The sequence below is a fragment of the Lampris incognitus genome, chromosome 5 (assembly GCF_029633865.1).
Source record: "Lampris incognitus isolate fLamInc1 chromosome 5, fLamInc1.hap2, whole genome shotgun sequence".
Lineage (NCBI taxonomy): Eukaryota > Metazoa > Chordata > Actinopteri > Lampriformes > Lampridae > Lampris > Lampris incognitus.
Window position 1 is genome coordinate 56,890,954 of NC_079215.1, and position 20,415 is coordinate 56,911,368.

The 20,415-nt window shown below is 43.9% G+C and overlaps 1 protein-coding gene across 1 annotated transcript in view; it reads left to right on the forward strand.

The window, feature by feature from the left end:
* The window catches only part of cfap58 (cilia and flagella associated protein 58), a 191,483-nt gene that overhangs the window by 145,693 nt on the left and 25,375 nt on the right, over window positions 1–20,415 (forward strand). Inside the window, exon 17 of the mRNA XM_056280568.1 lies at window positions 9,087–9,211. Coding sequence (XP_056136543.1) covers window positions 9,087–9,211 — 125 coding nt within the window. The remainder of the gene's footprint in view (window positions 1–9,086; window positions 9,212–20,415) is intronic.

Sequence of the window (20,415 nt, forward strand, 5' to 3'; positions counted from 1 at the left end):
TTTAAGAATCAGCTGGTCTTCAGGTTGAAGATTTTTAATTTCTGTCCACTTGTGTTCCCTCGCCAGCTCTGCTCGCTGTCGCGCAAGACTTTCCAACTCTCCATTAAGTGACTTGAACTTACTCATCCACATGTCTGATGCCTTCAGGTCAGCAACTTCCAGCTCAGAGTCTCCAATAGAGACCCCGGGGATGCATGTCAGGTCGATTTTGTCCACTGCACACTCATGTGGATGAGTGATGAACTTGAAAAGACCAGTGCGCGCACGAAATTCTCCAAAACGTGCTTTGAATGACTGCAGGAGATTGAACGTAAAGCCAGCTAGCTGCTGGAGATCCAGATGTTGAGTGGAGTCACTTGCTAAGCATGCATCTCTAAATTGTTGCAGTCTTTCAAAGTGCAGAAGACGACCTGTTTCAATGTCCCTGAGAAAGACTTCCAGCTTGCTTTCAAATGCAAACACTGCTTGTTGAAGGGATGAGATTGTATTTCCAATACCTTGCATTTTCACATTGAGCTGGTTCAGATGGCCAGTTATGTCCACGAGATAGTGAAACTGCAGGAGCCAGTCAGTGTTGTCTAGCTCAGGATGCTTGACGCCTTTCATTTCAAGAAAAGTCCGGATTTCACTCAGGCAAGCTGCAAAACGGCTGAGCACCTTCCCCCTTGACAACCAACGCACGTTGCTGTGTAAAAGCAGACCGGGATAATGATTCCCAACTTCTTCTAACAGAGCTTTAAACTGGCGATCATTTAAAGCTCGGGCAACAATAAAGTTGACCACTCGAATGACCAGAGACATCACCTCGCCAAGCTCCTGGCCACACGTCTGAGCGCAAAGCGCCTCCTGGTGCAGGATGCAATGAAAACTTAGGATGGCTCTCTTTTCATGTTCACGGAGAAGCGCTACAAATCCTTTGTTCTTCCCCAACATACAGGGTGCACCATCAGTACAGACAGAAATAAGTTTATCCATCGGTAGTTTTTTTTCTTTAGCAAACTCCATGAAAGACATGAATAAATCCTCTCCTCTTGTTGTCCCTTTCATTGGCAAAACAACCAAGCTTTCCTCACGCAGTGTGTCACCTGCAGCATATCTGGCAATGATACTGCACTGAGATAGATGGCTAACGTCTGTTGACTCATCTAACGCGAGAGAAAAGTATGTCCCGGCGTTTATGTCCTTAATTTGTGTTTCCTCGACTTGATTTGCCATCATGATGCTACGATCGTGCACAGTTCTTGCTGACAGGGGCATGTCTTTTATTCGTTTGATTATCTTGTCTTTATTTGGGAAGTCATCAAGCAGTTCATTGGCCACATCAAGCATGAATGTTTTGGCATACTCGCCATCTGTGAATGACTTTCCATTCCTTACTATTGCCAAAGCCCCCGCAAAGCTAGCGGAATTCCCGTCACCTTGCTTGGTCCACACACGTAGTTGCTGCTGACTCGTCTGCACTCTCCGCTGTAGCTCCTCGCATGCCCTTTTCCTGCTGTCCCCCGCTGGATATTTCGATGCAAATGAAGCATGGTGCGTATCGAAGTGCCGCTTTATAATTGACCGTTTCATCGAAGCAATTTTATCATTGCATATTAGACATACCGCAGATCCTGCTCTCTCCACAAATGCAAATTCCTCTGTGCACGCAGCCTGGAATGCACGGTAATCATCGTCTTTTTTTCTTTTCGCCATCTTTTCCGTTACAAGGGTTGAAGCGGATAAACTAGTTGGCTATCTGATAAAATTGATTTCTTCACCTTTACAATGACCCGGACATGCTCGCGAGCCATTGGTTCCCGACCCGACCCACGGGTGACCCGTGACCCGTGAAATTTATCTTCAAAACTAATTTCTGTTTACTTTAAAATGACACAGTATTATTAAGAAATATCACAAGTATTTTAAAATCAGTTCCAAACTGATTTTTTTGAAAAAAAAAAATTTTTCAACTCAAAATTGTCTGGGAGCCATATGCCGTCACCGGAAGAGCCATATATGGCTCGCGAGCCATAGGTTCCCGACCGCTGAACTAGAGTTACAATTCACAGAGGATTGAGCAATAGTTGCGATCACAGCATTGTAAAATGGTGACAAATGTACTCTTGACAGTGGTGGAGCAAGTACTGAATCTCAGTACTTAAGTAAAAGTACAAATAACCAAAGAAATATATACTCTAGTAAAAGTAGAAGTACCACATTGACAACCCTGCTTAAGTAAAAATAAATATTACTTGCTTTTAAATGTACTTTTAAGTATTAAAAGTACTTGCGTATTGATTTATTCTCTTAATGTCTACATTATAATAAAAACAGTATGGACTGTTGCATTTTAATTAAGCTAGTTTTAGGTTAATGTAATTGTGCTTACCATCTGTGTTACATTATGACTTACAATTCTTGATATTGTAAAAGGTGATCTGGAGAATTAAATAGCATTAAGCAAAATCAAACAAAGAACACTGGTTATACATCTTTAAAATATTTATTTCATTTCATTTGAAATTGTTAAAGATTTTATACTTCAGTTTCCAAAAAAACTTGTGTCAGACACATAAGCAGTCCCAAACACTGAATTCAAATCACTTAAAGCAGTATTATGCGGGAGTGCTTCCTCTTCAGGAGAAGTTGTGCATTATGCTATATAACAAACACTAACTGACTGTAAAATGCACATTTGGATTTGTTTACAAGCTGTGGAAATGGTTAGCATAAGTTTGGCAAAATGATGTGGACTAATAAGGTAAGAAACAAGGTTTAAAACGAATAGAATTTCTGACTCGAGGTGTGGCGGCTCGCCGCCACCAAAAGTTGCATTGGTGTGTTTTGATTTATAGACAGTAGAGGGAGGTGAGACTGCCACCTAATTAACCCGGAAAATGTTATAGAACCATCACAATGACTTCGAAGCTGTTTAATTACGGTAAATTAAGCTAAATAAAACTGCATTGGGCCTCTTTAATCAGAACTCTCCCAGGTGAGGCATAAGGCTTAGAACTGCCTCTGAGGCTCTCTCAAAACCAAACTGTCACTTTAACACATCCTGTGCCGAACTTGTACTTATTCAAGATTGAAGTCCTTTCACATTTTCCAGTTTAAACTTCACATTACCAGTATTTTTTGTTGAGTTTCAAGAGGAGTTTGTTTTCGAAGTTCTTAGAACCACGCCTGCCTCTTTTGGGGGTAAAAATTTGCCCCGCTGTGTTGAAAAGTCTCTCACAGGCAGCAGAGGCAGGTAAAGGCGTATTTACCTTAAGCGACAATCTGTAGATTGCAGGCACTGATTTTAGAACATTCATTGAGGTAGCTGTGCTGGCCAGGTAAAAATCCCGCTGCTTTGATGTCTCCTGAACGTTGTCTTTCATCATGTCAAAGTAGTCGTTGTCATCCTCCTCCTCCATCTGCTCTGACTGGTTAGACTGTAATGGCTCCCGCTCCAACAGAGTTTTGATGTAGTTCATGCTTACACAGAAATGTCCATTACACCAAATAAGGGAAAGAAAGAAAAGAATACTGTATGTGTCTCCAGAACCAGATATGACCGGGAGACTATAGGCTAGGTCATTTTGCTCCTTAGTAATCATACAGTTTTATGCAAAAGTTTGGGCAACCTCAGTAATCGATGGGTGAAGGAGAAGGTCTGCACACTGTATGCTCCAGTAAATATACTTTAATTAACTCTAAAAAGTAGCAACGTTTCGATCACACAGGATCTTCTTCAGTTAATTAAAGTATATTTACTGGAGCATACAGTGTGCAGACCTTCTCCTTCACCTTCTGACTTTCTTTTGTCTGGCACCTGAAAAATATTTTCTGGATGTGCGCGCCACCTCTACAAAACAACCTCAATAATCCACATTTGTCAGCCATCAAACCTGACTGACCTGGAGATATTTTGTAAGGGGAGATGGTTTAAAATACCTGCAGTCAGACTTAAGTGTGGTTAGTTGAATAATCTACAGGCTGTTATTTCACTAAAAAAGGGGCTCTACTAAATACTGATGATGTGTTTATTCCATTAGGACACCTAAGCTTTTGCACCTGTCTGTTGTTGTCTGATGCACATTACATTGTTAATGTTGATTCTATAAATATTATTTTGGAACTGAAATGTTATTAATTACATAAGGTGTATAATGTGTTAAAGGATGAGCAGCAGATGATAAACTGAAATCCAGGCGCCCAAACCTTTGCATAAAACTGTAACAATAGATTTTACATTTTTGGATCTACTGTTAGGAGCTGCTCTTTGCAAGGCTTAATAAAATAACCTCTTCCACTACCTTTCCATCTTGCAATTTAAAGAGCTAATGACTTACCCAGTTTCAGCAAGTCTTCATCACTTGTCCAGGATGTGTGAAACTTGGGAAGTAAAATTGCAGCAGCAATGAGTTCAGGGTCAGAAAGCATGGGTCCAAACCGCTTCTGTATTCCTTCTTGAAGAGCAAAGATCAGTGGCCAGCAGAACTTGGATGAGGTTAGGAGGCGGTCAAGCTTCACAATTAGGAGGGTTATATTGGGCACCAGCCATCCCATATGGACATCCACCTCTGTCTGCATTATGTTCAGTGCCTTGGCGATTGGGGTCATAGTTGCAGCATATTCAGCCAAGAAGGAAAGTTCTGCAGGGCTGAACCTGTTACACAGTGATAGAAAATTAAGCAAAATGTCATATGGCAATGCAATATGTAACATACACAGATGGCTATTGTTACTAAATATAACATTAGGTAACATTACATGCAAATATTGATGATAACTATGTTTATACAAGACAATGTGTTTGGCAGCATAACACTTACATGGGGACTTTTAAGTGCAATGGTAACAGCTCTGATGCTCCTTCTCCACTGTCTTGGATGATTCTTAGCAATCGTTCCACTGAAAGAAAGAGGGAATTCCATCTTGTGACATTTGGGCGAATAAGTTGGAGCTTGCACTCCCTTTCAATAACCTCTGCAGCTGTGGAGGAGCGAGCACTTTTGTTCCACAGTGCCGAGCACTTTGCAAATGCTGCATGTGACATTTTTTGGTAGATGTCATATGAGTTGGCTTTTGCGGCATCAACTGTTGATCAAGTTCAGGAGATTACACGCACAACGGTGATGCTTTGGGAGCTGATATTCGGAACAACCATCCTCTTCATCCATGAGACCTTCTACCTCAACACCCTCTATCTCCTCTTCCAGATCTAAATCTTCCTCACTGTCACTCACATCTTCCTTCTCTCCCTCGTCTAAACGTTCTTCATCAAAGCCATAAACCCTGAAGGCCTTCACAAAATTTGAGGCGTTGTCAGTAGTGGTCCTCACGATCTTTTCACGAATGTTGTACTCTGTATGGATGTCATTAAGGGCAGCAGCTAAGACATCAAACGTATGGGATCCCTTAAGCCTCTTGCACGCAAGAGCAACCGAAACTCTTTCTAGGCTGTCTGGCACAATCCAGTGGGCGGTCACTCCAATAAAACATTGACGAAAAGCCATCCAGCAGTCAGTGGTTGTTGCAATGTATTCAATGTTCTGCATCACTTTCTTTACTTGCGCTTTCATATCCTGTGTTGTTTTTACAATTTTGGCTCTGACCGTTGTTCTGGACATCACTGTGTAGTTTGGCATGGTATGCTGCATTAAATCCTTGAATCCTGGTTGCTCCACAACTCCGAAGGGATGCAAACCCTGGACAACAAAGTTAATTACTGCCCGATCCGTGCTCTTTTTTGAGGCTTTGGTGTCCTGAAGTCTCTGCTGCTTACTTGTTGATGCACTCTCACCAGCAGGCAAGCTTCCCTTCCTCCTGATTACGGTTGCTGTCAGCTGAAGGTATCGGTTGAGATGATGTCCATGTTTTCTCTGAAAATAAAAAATAACAATATACAGTTAGTTAATTAGATAATTCTAACTCATTTACATAATACTCCTATTATGATGGAGGTTACTGTCCAAAATGTATTACAATACCAGTGGCAAAAAAAATATTCATAAACTGTTGATGAGTTTTAGGCTAATATTGAAAATGTGGATAATTTAGAACACCATCTCTGACTAAAGCCCCCCAAAATGTTATTAAATAATATGGCTCTTATTTCATTGCAAGCTTTCACAGCAGCTATGCACACTTTATTACACAGTATCTGCACCCCTCTATCTTTCTCCATCTCCCGCAAGTATCTGCCTATCCATTGCGTGCTTTAGATCTACAATTACATGCACACAAAAAAGCCCTGCAAAGAGTGACAAGGGTCAATTCGCTGTAAAATTCGGTTAGCATCATGATCACACTTGACTTTGCAAATCACTGCGCTTAACTCTGCCATTCATCAAGCTTTGGTATATACTATTTTCATGGCTCTGGGATAGCCCACCTAAGAAAATATGATTCATGCCACGTTCTAGAATGTATGAATCCACTTCACTCAATCAAAATATGACAGGCGGGACCCTGTTCCACGACCACTGCAGATACCACGACGTTGCTAGCAAGCAGTCTACTAATCTACTAGCTTTATCTTCCCACCATTTAGTTCTACGCTGAATTTATAATAGCCATAAACGTGTTCTTTTGTTGATATTGCCATATGTCAGACACATTTTGCTAGATTGCAGCATAAATACCACATTACTCACCAAAATGAATAGCACTACAACAACATGCAAAAGCGGGGACATTGACTAGCGTAGTACTAGAACTAGCTAGATAGCATACAGGTTTGCTTACCTCAACATGCTTCTTCAAATTTGAAGGAGAGTTCTTGAACGCCAGCAGCAAATTTTTTCGTGGCAGGCATAGATACTGGAATCTTCACGAGTCGTTTTATGATCCTTTTATTTCAAATAATTCCTGTAAATAGGGTCATGGGTGGTTCATTGATTCAGATGTTGCTTCAGACATGTCTGCTAGTACTAGCCTGTGAGTGCGAGTGCGCGAGTTGTTGCCGCTTGAACTAGCCTATAGACGCCCGATGCTGCTGTTGGAAGGATCATACCTGATTGGTTCAGAGCGGGATGGTCCTGTTTAGTGCTAGAGATCCACCAACTTGCGGATGAAACAAACGTGTGCCGGTCAGATAGCATTTTGACGAAGAAAAAAAAACTGATCATAAAATGTAATGGAACATATTGTAGAAGAGTAGTAGAGTAGAAAGTATAAATAACTGCTGCAAAATGTAACTAAGTAAAAGTCGAAAGTATGCATTATTGATTGTGCTTAAGTAAAGTACAGATACGTAAAAAATGTACTTAAGTACAGTAAGGAAGTATTTGTGCTTCGTTACATTCCACCACTGACTCTTGAATCCATGCCTTGACAGGTCAGAGCTGTTTTGGTGGCACGAGGGGGGTCTACACAATATTAGGCAGGTGGTTTTAATGCTTTGGCTGGTCAGTGTATAGTGTAGATAAGGTCTAATGATATTTTAAACATTGCAAGATTTTGGTATCATAATTCCTGAGTATTATTTCACATTATTTAAGTGAGTTTTGAATGAGCATCCATTCTACAAGTGTAACATTGATCAAGTATGTGAACCCTCCACTGAATGGATGCGTGCACCAGAAACTCCTGACTTAGATCAGACGGTTTCAGCTTGTCTGAGCTCGGTACTATATACCTTTAAAAATGAGATTATTATTTTTTGTTTTGTGGAGAGAGGTCGGAGAAGGGGGTGTTGTCTCTAAAAGGGTGGGTATGGAGATGTGCGTCTGACTCTGAGAGCTTGTAATGTGTCATAGTTTCTGCCCACTAATGTCAGACAACTTCAAAATGTTTGGCACTACATCATCAGTCAGGGTGGGGTGAGCAGTAATCTTGGTCAGTATTGAAATGATGCGCAGTATTATCTGGTAGCACCAGGTAGAAGGCATGTAGACAAGCCCATAGCTCAAAAATGAGTTTCAGGGTTTGGGATCTTCACAAGAGAGATAGTGACAAAATGATCGACTCATTCTGTATCCCTGAGTTCATGACGTTAACAGCAGGGAAGACAGTTGATGATAATGAATTTATTTGGTTAAGTACAAAAGACAGATTTTATTTCATGCACCAGAAGGTTGATTCCTAATACTAGATATCACGATAATAAAAACATATATTAGGAAGAATTGTACAATTTTCTCAAAGCTTTTTTTAACAGAATTTGAGAATTAAACCCATAACAATATCAAACCATCAGCGATAATAGAAGGCAAGACATGCACTGCATTAATGATGTTCAACAGAGAGACACAACTGACTGGGATATTATCTTAACAATACACATTTATATTAAATATTAATAAAAACACTAGGCTCAACAATTACAGGTTCAACAATTGCCCCTCTGGGGACAAATAAATCCTATTTGACTTGACTTGAAAGAGCCACTTAATGGCACAGGGACTTCCAAGTACCACACATCATCAAACTGAAACCAAAGGGACACTGACTAAGGTGACGTTCAAAATTCAGTGTTTAGAAACTGTATTGGAATTAAAACAGATATGTCCACAACTATGTTGGCGGCACGGTGGCGCAGCACGGTCGCCTCACAGCAAGAAGGTCCTGGGTTGGAGCCCCGGGGTAGTCCAACCTTGGACTACCCCTGGGGTCATCCCAGGTTGTCCTCTGTGTAGAGTTTGCATGTTCTCCCCGTGTCTGCGTGGGTTTCCTCCGGGTGATCTGGTTTCCTCCCACAGTCCAAAGACATGTACCTGTAGGTCAGGTGAATGGGCATTACTAAATTGTCCCTAGGTGTGAATGTGTGTGTGTGTGTGGGCCCTGTGTGATGGCCTGGCGGCCTGTCCAGGGTGTCTCCCCGCCTGCCGCCCAGTGACTGCTGGGATAGGCTCCAGCATCCCCGTGACCCTGAGAGCAGGATAAGCGGTTTGGATATTGGATGGATGGATGTCCACAACCATGCTGGAGCGTAGTGAGGGCAGTTAAACTCAGCTTCACAAATATCCGGTTACCTTTATGTCTTCTAAAGAAAAGACAGTTTGCTCATCATGTTTTCTTAAGTGAAGCCTCATGTTTGTCTCTCAGCCGTTTTAATGTTAGCCCGTTGATTAATATTTTTTTCCTTCGTCTTTTCTGGCTGGTTGTTTTGCCAGGCGCTATCGGCAGAGGTTAACATGTACTACGCGCAGACAAAGGAATACAAGCTGGAGATCCAGAGGTTGAACCACGAGCTGCACAACATCAAGATGAAGTACTTGAGTCAGAAGCAGCAGCAGAGGTGAGACGGCAGCACTGGGGAGCTTCCCCCATCCTCTGAGGTCTGTGCTGGACCTGATTCACTGACTGGTGCAAACGTGAACAAGAAAGCTTGAGAGAGAGAGAGTGCGAGAGAGAGAAGAGAAGCAGAGAGAGAGAGAGTGCACGAGCCACAGAGAGAGGCAGAGAGTGCGCAAGAGAGAGAGACAGACAGGCAGACAGAGAGAGAGAGAGAGAGAAAGGCAGAGTGTGAAAGAGAGAGGCAGAGAGAGAGACAGTGTGGGAGAGACAGAGGTAGACAGACAGAGAGAGACAGACAGACAGACAGACAGACAGAGAGAAAGGCAGAGTGTGAAAGAGAGAGAGGCAGAGAGAGAGACAGAGGCAGACAGAGAGAGTGAAAGAGAGGCAGAGAGAGAGTGTGAAAGAGAGAGAGTGAAAGAGAGGCAGAGAGAGAGAGAGTGTGAGAGAGAGAGGCAGAGAGACTGAGAGAGAGAGAGCGACAGAGCACACAAGGGAGAGAGAGCGAGAGAAGCAGGCAGAGAGAGAGAATGGGTGAGAAAGAGACAGGAAAGAGAGATGTGTTGATGCTGGTGACACAAAGTCAAGTCAAGTTTTATTTTATAGCCCCAAATCACAAATTTGTCTCAGAGGGCTTAACAAACATAAAACACAAATACGATCAGTACAATGTCCGACACCTCCATCCTCAGAACTGCAACTCGGGTGAGAAAAAAAATCACCCAAAACAAAAATGGGGAAAGCCTCAGGAATTAGCTGATAAACATGAATATAAGGTGAATACTGAACGTTGTCCTGTCTTTACTTTTTACTTTATTCAAAATACTTGTGTTTGGCACAGTGGGATTTGTGACTTTATCCCATGCAGTGTTTGATGTGCGTTGTATTTAACAGCGCTGTGAAATAAAACAGGAGCACACTGGAGATATAGAAAAGCCTCTATATTACTCAGTAATTACCACTCACCGTAGTTCAATCACATCTGCCTCACTCGTATTTTACTCAGCTCCATTACATCATTATGAATGGCCTGTAATCTAAAGCGTCACCCTCCAGAACTTCCTGGTACCAAACGGGTATTGTGACATAGAGTCTTCATAGATTCCCCATTCTATATACTTTGCATTTTCTCCCGACAACGACCGGGATTTCCCTCCTGCCTAAAAAGACCATGGGCGGTCAAAATGACTGCCGTTTTTAAACCCTATATTCTGTCAAGATAAATACCCAATTGAGATATTAATGCGTTGCATATGTTAGCGTGTCTGTTAGGAAACAACTGAAACCAAAATTAACATTGTAACAACTATAATGCTGTTTTTAAACTTCAGAGAGACATGGTCGAACATGGTGACACAGCCTTGTCATCAGCGTATCTATATACTCTTGTGGTGTGTGTTTGCCTCTGCGTGTGTGTGTGTACGTGTGTGTGTGTCTCCCTTTTGTGACCGTGTCCCCAGGCCCCTGTGATCGTTCCCAAGCATAACCTTCAAAATGGCCGAGTAGCAGCCATCAGTGAGGCCTCTTGACATGTGGTAAATGATGCCCCAAATCAGGATCTGACAGGCAGACTGGAGAGGCAGCCAGGGTAGAGGACCAGCCAATCAGTGTGAGCTAGATGAATTGGCTGACCCCTCTCACGTTGATACCTGCTGTCTTATGCCTGAGTTTTATTATAAAGCAAGCCATTGAAGATGAGACGTGGCCGGCCCTCACTGTGGACACTTAGAAAGACAGGACCGCCACCGAGGACACACAGCCACTTCCTGCATGTGACTCATATGTTGCTTCTCTGTTGGGGACCTCTTCTCTAATCAAATGGTATGTTAATGAATCTCCATAGTAACGTGTCTTTATCCTCCAGGCAAGAGGGATGTAGGAGTTGGAATTGTTTTCTTACGTATTGATGTATTTTTGTACAATGGCTTGGCCCCTTTTTTTCATCTGCAGGAAAGTAATTGAACAGATTTTGTTATTTTCCTCTCATTAAACACATGCACAGATGAGTGATTGCACTTGAGGCGTGCTGGCACACACACACACACACACGCACACACACACAATTTAACCAGACTCGCATTTCCCATCCCCTCTGTATCTCAGATTCACTGCTGCCTTCATATGAAAATCATCCGGTTGAAAAAGGGGCTCGAACAGTTGCTGCTGCAGCTACGCTTCCAGGTGCTCTCAGCACACGTCCTCCTTCCAAAGCTTCATTTTTTATTTGCCAATGCAATCAGGTGTTACACCCAAACACTATTAGGCTGAGTCAGCAGTACTTTTCCTCTGATCAGTTACACACCTGCAGAGGCACTTTAGGGCGTCAGATTCCTGCAGGACACGTTAGTGTTTTTCCCTCCAGAGAGCACGATGGAAGAGACGGGCTTGTCTCTGCTCGTAGGAAGTTGGCCCACCTCGGAGCCAATGGTGAGGGATTGGCCCGCCATACCCAGTCAGCCCTTCTGCGATCAGCAGGTGCCATGGGGATAGTGGTGTAGTGGAGGGTATACGCAGGTATAGGGAGTATACGTATCCACCTATTTTTACATCAATTTACAGTATAATCACCTATCAGCCAAAAAGCCATTGAAATATATATAGGACAGTATGCCCAGTTTCTCCTGATTGAAATATATAGGAGCCTAGTTTCTCCTTAGTGAGACACCTATCTAGGTCATAGTATCAGGAATCATGGACACTTTATTTGTCATTTCATTTCCTGGACTTACGCACATGAAATGAAACAAAATGTCATTTCCCCCAGAAATAAATAAATAAATATATACATATATACATACACATACATACATACATACATACATACATACATACATACATACATACATACATACATACATACATATATAGAGAGCCCTTAGGAGTAGTACAGTTTGTAGCGCTGCCTCTCAGAAGCTGTGGGTAGTGTTAGTGTTTTCATGTGTTAGTGTTTTCATGCCCCTGCCATCTTCTCTCACCGTGTCCCTCAAAGCCACTGATTTTTTTTGTAGTACACAGTGAACCATTTCATGTAAGGCCCCCACACACTCTGGGACTTCAGCCATGTTTAGAACCCTACACACTACACAGTTTTGGCTGTCTTAGCGCCATCTCAGACAACCCTTTCAAACCATGGACACAATGTGAGTGGTGAACAAGTGAACGAGGGTTGGCTGACTTGGTTTGTTCAGTATGACAGGGTTAGGGACCATTGATCGAGTGCTAATTTAATTTAATTTAATTCAGTCGAAGGTTCCGACTAAATTCTAGCCACGTCAACACATTTGCACCATGATCGTGTAGTGTGTCAGTGCTGTAATGATAAAAACTATTATTACACCGTCCTGATGAACGACCAATACGAGCATGGAAGAAAACACCACCTTTTACCCATTTTAACAAAAGGGTCACCCTGCTCTCTACACCGTCTCTTTCTCTCTGTGTGTGTCTGTGTGTGTGTCGCTGTTAGGACATCAGATAAACTCTTCTGCTCATCTAAACATGTGGGTGTATAGTTACATGACTGGGTCATGGCCTCACCGGTCATGTGACGGTAGTCTCACTTCAGGTCGCTCCGTCTAACAAGGGGCATATTCCAGGATTTACCTTTTCCTGTCATGCGGCGTGACATACAATAAACACGCAAGATGGCTAAAATTAAGGGGCGGCACGGTGGCGCAGGGGTTAGCGCAGTCGCCTCACAGCAAGAAGGTCCTGGGTTCGAGCCCCGGGGTAGTCCAACCTTGGGGGCCGTCCCGGGTCGTCCTCTGTGTGGAGTTTGCATGTTCTCCCCGTGTCTGCGTGGGTTTCCTCCGGGGGCTCCGGTTTCCTCCCACAGTCCAAAGACATGCAGGTCAGGTGGATCAGCCGTACTAAATTGTCCTTAGGTGTCAATGTGTGTGTGTGTGTGTGTGTGTGTGTGTGTGTGTGTGTGTGTGTGTGTGTGTGTGTGTGTGTGTGTGTGTGTGTGTGTGTGTGTGTGTGTGCGTGCACGTCGGTCCTGTGATGGTTTGGTGGCCTGTCCAGGGTGTGTCCCCACCTGCCGCCCAATGACTGCTGGGATGGACTCCAGCATCCCCGTGACCTGAATTCGGATAAGTGGCTTGGATAATGGATGGATGGATGACCGAAATTGCAAAGAAAGTATGAGCCCGAGTATTTATCCATTGCTAAATGTCTAAGGAGTTCGTTACCCACAGTGCACCATGTTACACAGTTCCAGTCTTGCACTTCTTGTTTTTATAGAATCTCCTGATGAAATGTCCTCTTTTTTTATTTTGTATTTAATTAAAAGGAGATTCTTTTACATTGCTGAGTTGTTTCCATCTTCGGAAGACTACTTTACCAGCCTAGCTGATGTGTTTTATTACTTCAGAGAAGAGGTATGAAATGCATTGTCACCATCAACACTCGTATGTCTTGTGTTTTTATGTAGTGACTTGGCTTACGACCGCCCGGCTCAGGGACCTGTCACAAGTGGAGGGACCAAAAAATCATTAACTAAATGTTTACTGACGGAAAAAGGGTACAGAAAATGGTGTCAGTGTAAATGGATATATAAAAGCAAACATGAGCTGTATATGCCGCGGGTTCCACACGGCTGCAGCACAATCAGCTGATCACACATACACACCTCTCCAGCAATCCACCTTTCACTGCAAGGGTACACAAACTGACAACACATGCTGACTGGCCAGGCGTGTGCCACTTGAGAGATAAGATTTTTTAATTTTTTATTTCCTGGTTTGGAGAGAGGATGCCTTCACTTTCACACCACTGATACTACACCACAGTAATACAATATTGTGGTTATTATTTGTCAAGGACAATTTACAACATCAGAAATATTTGTCAGTATCTTACATTCAGTATAAACATTTTACAATCAGTACCCAAGAGTTCACCAGTATGCATGCCAAAATGCCAACAAGGAGAGTCCCTGTGCAGTTTTTTTTTTTTTGGGCTGGACCGCGATAGCGGGGCAAGCCCTACACATGCGGTTGTCCCTGAGTGAAGGAGTTTCACCATTGGTTGGATGGCCGAGTTGGAGTTTCCCCATTGGCTGCTGCTCTTTCAAAATGAATTGGCCCAAACAGGTTTCTACTACATCATCAGGGGGAGTTGACAGTGCCTCCACTGTAACGTCCATCCATCCATCCATTTTCCCAACCACTTATCCTGCTGTCAGGGTCACGGCGATGTTGTAGTCTATCCCAGCAATCATTGGGTGGCAGGCAGGGAGACACCCTGGACAGGCCACCACACAGGGCCGACGTACACACACACACACACACACATTCATATCTAGATACAATTTAGTACGGCTGATTCACCTGACCTACACGTCTTTGGACTGTGGGAGGAAACCGGAGGAAACCCACACAGACACGGGGAGAACATGCAAACTACACAAAGAGGATGACCCGAGACGACCCCCAAGGTTCGACTACCCCAGGGATTGAACCCAGGACCTTCTTGCTGTGAGGCAGCTGCGCTAACCACTGTGCCACCGTGCCGCCCACTACATAGATAGTGACCTTTAACTAGATGGTGACCTTTAACTAGATAGATAGATAGATAGTGACCTAGGACCTAGGATGACCGCCAAGGTTGGACTACCCTGGGGTTCGATCCCAGGACCTTCTTGCTGTAAGGCGACCATGCTAACCACTGCACCACCGTGCCGCCCACTGTAACAAATTGACCAAAATTCTGCACTTTAACCATACGTGGTCCAGCCATATAACCATACATTAACCATACATGGTCCAGCCTAGGTTTTGACCTAGTCTTGTTTTCCACTTCAAGCACTGCTTATATGTGTATATGTACCACAATACATGTAAAGTATGGCTGTTGTAAAACCATAGTCCACAGCAATCGCAGAGAATTCTGACCTCATTTAAATACTGCTTGGGCCTGTGAATTTTAATGGTCCCTTGATCAGCGCACAGCAGCTGCAGACACACAGCGGCGACTACATCCTTAATCAGGCGGCAGAAAATCTTTGATGGCTTAAAGCAGCAATTACAGTAAAGTCAATCGATAATGACAGTTTTTAGAGCAGACCAAATGACTTTTAATGAATTTTAAAAGGTGGCATAAATAATGCAGGGACTTAGGTGTATAATTATGGCCGACCACTGGCAGCTGTTCACCCGATTGCATGTTAAAAGGAGACTATTACCCTATCTCCATCCATTCTATCTTAGTAAGGAAAAAAAGAAAAAAATCACGGTACTAAGGTCAGCCTTTCTTATGCAGCATTGTGGCCATCGAGAGCCAAACTGTCACAGCGAATTAATGGCATTCAAGAGCTCCGACATGGAGGCAGTGCCTCCACATCAGAGCGCTTCCTGTCTGGGCCCAGCATGTGGACCAGGCTGCTGTCTCTATTACAGCTTGGTGTCACACTCCAGACCCAGCCAGACTCATGTCAGGCATCTCAGTCTAGACGGCCTCTGTGGCCTAACATCTATTCCAGCACACTGCAGAAGACAGTACATATCAATATGCTTGAGTCTGTATCCAAAGGTGATGTTACATCCATCTCATTGGGTACTCATCCCACACCGTGTCTGGACCGTCTAGTTATATTTTATTTATGCCTCCTGTGGTGACCCACATCATTTCCATCTCCTCTGCCTATTCCATTTCCTGTGTTTGCTCTGTGCCCGTGATGTAAATCAGCCATTTTATCAGCAAACAGTGCGCGTTTTGCCTTGTTTCCCGCCTTCCCGTTCAGCTCCACTGACTCCGTGAGAGCTGTGAGGCTTGGAACGCCGACTCCCAGTAAACACGATGCCACCTCAAACCACTTCGGCCTGGGATACCATAAACCCTAGGTTCCCAAAAGATGTGCCACACCAGTGTAGTGTGAGGCAAGTCCAGGTGGATTTTGTGAAACCATACATTATTATTACAATATACAACTAAAAAGTTGTTAATGAATTTTTAATTTTCTGTCAGTATTTTGTACACCCTCGTTTCCCAATACAGAGATGAAAATAATTTCTTTAAAAACCTTCCGTCAAAGGGAACCCCAGCCGTAAACCACTCCTCAATGTTTCTCCTTCCATCGCAGGACTCATTCAGACCCTCATTTGCCGGCGATCTCCACATCCGTGGCATGTTCAGATCAGCTGTGTGAAGAAGAAATGTGTGAAATAAAATGGAGCATCTATGGCTGCCAGCAGCTGTCCAACTCAGATCCAAGGAGTGGAGAAGAAGAAGAAGAAGAAGAAGAAGAAGAAAAGGAAGAGCCTCTGACACATCCAAACCAAGAACTTTCTTGAAAGGGTAAATCAGCTGCAAATAAACTCAAATCTCTCATCCTTGCCTTGTTGTGGAGTCATTTTACATGACATCTGCTCACCCCCCACCCCCCAGTGCATCACCCTGGTTTCACTGAGAGTGGTGGAGGGAGTCTTGGGAACTGATGGAGAGGAGCAAAGCTGGCCCACGGGGCAGAGGTGGGGATAAAAGGAAGATTCTCATCTTAGAGAGAAGACTGCCGGTGGAAACTCAAGATTAGGGAGTTTTGTTTTGTTTTTTTGTTTTTTTCTTCATTTTTGACAGTGTTTTTCAGTCAGTGTTTTTCAAGAGTTGCCAGGTTGGATATGACCAGTACCCCTTAATTGTTAAGAGTTTCTTCAACTTGGTAGCACATTAACTTCATGATATGTCTGTCATGTAGTGTCATGTCTCCTCTCCCTGAGTCTCTGGCATCAAGTCTTGTTTGGTCAGCTGGCGGTGGCGTGACGGAGAAACATTGTCGGAGTTTTGCAGTGTGCGAAGTGGCAAACATGAACAGATCCCTTTTCTCTCTTTTTGACTCTGGGCGGCTTTTAGAAAACTGTGGTCAAAGGCTTCACATTCACACCATCACCCTGTTACTAGTTCATCCCCTGCCCCCACACACATTCCCTTTCTTACGGTTGCTCTTCCATTCTCACTTTTTTTCTCGCCTCCATCACCCATTTTTAACCATTTTCCCTCTTTCCACCCCGGTCTACCTCCCTTTACCCATAAGCCCCCTCTGTTTTAGTTCTTATCTCTCTTTAAAGAAAAGGGCTGGAAGCTTATGCTTGTGGTGACAGTGAAAAACAATTAAGGATATTAATGGAGGTGTCTGGATGTGTATATGTGTGCATGCATGTGTTAGTGGAAGGTAGGTAATGTGGATTGATGTAGACCTTGCTGGAGAAGCAGGTCTGGTCATTTAGAGAAACTCGCGAGTGATATCTCAGTCCAAGAGGAAGACTCCAGTTAATCCACTGTTCACCAGCCCCACAGAAAAGTGTGATTGTCCATCCATTATCCAAACCCCTTCCCCTGCTCAGGGTCATGGGGATGCTGGAGCCTATCCCAGCAGTCATTGGGAGGCAGGCGGGTAGACACCCTGGACAGGCTGCCAGTCCATCACAGGGCCAAAAAAATGTGATTTTTGTTATTTCCAATAAGGATAAGAAAAAAAGTTTATCGGTTGTGCTGTATATCAGTGTAGGTGAATGTTGTGGTAGAATACCACTTTAACAGCAACCTTTAACAAGAGTCCAGGGTCATGAATGATGAGCGCTCAAGAACACGATTGGGATATTTCTGGATGCTCGACCCTGAGAGCACAGTTGGTGGGGAACAAAGCCTATATCGTTTCAGAAATTGACTAGAATGAACGACAGGACGCATCTCCATCCAAGGTGAAGTGACTACTCTTTAAAATAGTTCAGATGAGCTTGAAGAATTTCTGGTCAGACGTTTGCCATTGGGGCAACAATGTCATTACCAAGGTCAAAAACAGTTTCATTCACAAATTTGTGTTTAACACAACTTTCTGAAAACTTGTCAAACGTCAACATAACCCATCATGACGGGAGCAGGAATTGAGGACCCAAATGCAGGTGAAACAAAAGGTTTACTGTTAGGAAACATGAGGGTATCTGGAAAACACATGGCAAGTGCATACTACAGACATGAGAACATGTTGGTACCATGGTACAGAGGTGGGACGCTGTGACAACGAACAAACTATACAACCAAACTTAAATACATAGAAACTTGATTGAATAATGAGCAACAGCTTTTGGGCGAATGGGTAACAGAGGAACACTGGACAGGACTTCAGACTGGAATGGCATTGTTGGAGCAGGAGAAGACATGATACATGGAAACCAGGGCTGGGGTGGCCGGAACCGGGAGCAGCCACGACAGTATCCCCCTCTCACAGACGTCACCTGGGTTCTGGAGCTTAGATGTGTGTGTAACTGCAGCTCTGGCCCTAGGAAAACACAGATTCCGAGGAATCAGGAACGTCAGTGTCAACTACACCAGGGATGGGCAACATGCTCCAGAAAGGGCCAGTGTGGGTGCAGGTCATTGGGCCAACCAAGCAGTTACATACCTGGGTCTACCAATCAAGGTACTTGGCAAATACTATTGGTTGACTAAGAGTCAGGTGTGTAACAGCTTGGTTGGAACAAAGACCTGCACCCACACCGACCCTTTCTGGATCAGGTTACCCATCCCTGGACTACACGAACTCCAGAGTGGCCACGACATTGGCTTCGGGGCACGACCTGGACAGGTGACTGCAGCTTCACCGTAGGGGAATCTGAACAGAAGCTTTAGGAAATCCCGCAGCGAGATCAGAACGACAACTTCGCCACAGAGCAAATCAGAACAGTAGTGTCAGCCGTGGGAAAACAGAGGCGACCCTCAGCTGCAGGGGAATCAAGAACGGCAGTTTCAGTTGCACAGGTGTCGGGAATGGCTGTGCTGGGCCACAGAGCTGATGGACAAAACAGCAGGACTTGTGATAGACGGTCATCCAGTGTGAGGGACAGCACCCTCAGCCGCATGGAAAGCTCAGACACAGCCCTCGGCTGCAGGGGAAAGCCAAGAACAGGAGGGGCAGCATCCGCTGGGTCCAGGAATGGTCAGAGCTTTCTGTCACGATGGGAGCAGAAATTGAAGACCCAAATGCAGACGCAGTAGCAAGTGAAACAACGGGTTCACTGTTAGGAAACATTAGGGTATTACGAAGACATATGACGAGAACATGGTACAGACATGGAACACTGACAATGAACACACTAAAAAGCCAAACTTAAATACACAGAAACATGCCTGAATAATGAACAACAGCTGTGGGGCAAATTGGTAACAAAGGAAATCTGGACAGGACCCAGGACTGGGATGGTGCTGTCAGAGAAGGACAAGACATGACACATGTAAACCAGGGCGGGAGTGGCCGGAACCAAGAGCGGCCATGACAGCAACCATGATACAAGTTGAGCATGCTTTGGCCATCTCTTTCCCTTTTAACTAACTGGACCAGTCTGCAGTTGGCTTTCAGCAGTCTCTCTATTGATTGCTGGAAATAGGGGGCATCCACTGGGTAACCTCATATCGCCATACGATTTCAGAGCCTGCTTCTTCCTTTAAATAAAGGTCATCCATTCTCAGGATTTATGTGTGTCAAGTTGATCCTTCCTAATGGGCAGAAGAAAATCAATGGCAATTAAGAGCATTTAATCAGCATTTGTTGACATGGGGCTAACCATAACACTGACATTGTGTTCTTGAAAACCACACAGATTGCACCGTGAAATAAAATCATTTAATCAAATCCTGCAGATTATGCTTGTCTTGTTAAGGGAGGGAGAAATTGACGTTTTAAAATATCAGCTTCAAAATTTAACTCCTTTATATAATATTTAATCTTGGCAATAATACAAGTACCTCTTGTGGCATGGGAAAAAATGTGACAGGAAGCCAAATCAAAGACAGGTCCTGAAACAAGGCATTAAGTGGGACACATGGCTACACGTATCATTTTACAAGCAATGTTAACATTGAGGTACAGATACATAAATGGTGGTGGAATCACAGTAAACCACAAGGTGACATTTAGATAAACGTTTATGATCACATCAAAAAGAAGAAACATACACGTAACTTAAACATGTCTCTAATCCAGCTTCCATCCATCCATCCACCCATTATCCAAACCGCTTATCTCAGGGTTGCGGGGATGCTGGAGCCTAACTCAGCAGTCATTGGGTGGCAGGAGGGGAGACACCCTGGACAGGCCGCCAGTCCACCTCAGGGCCGAGACACACACAGACACACCCTAGGGACAATTTAGTACAGCCAATTCACCTGACCTACATGTCTTCGGACTGTGGAAGGAAACTGGAGCACCCGGAG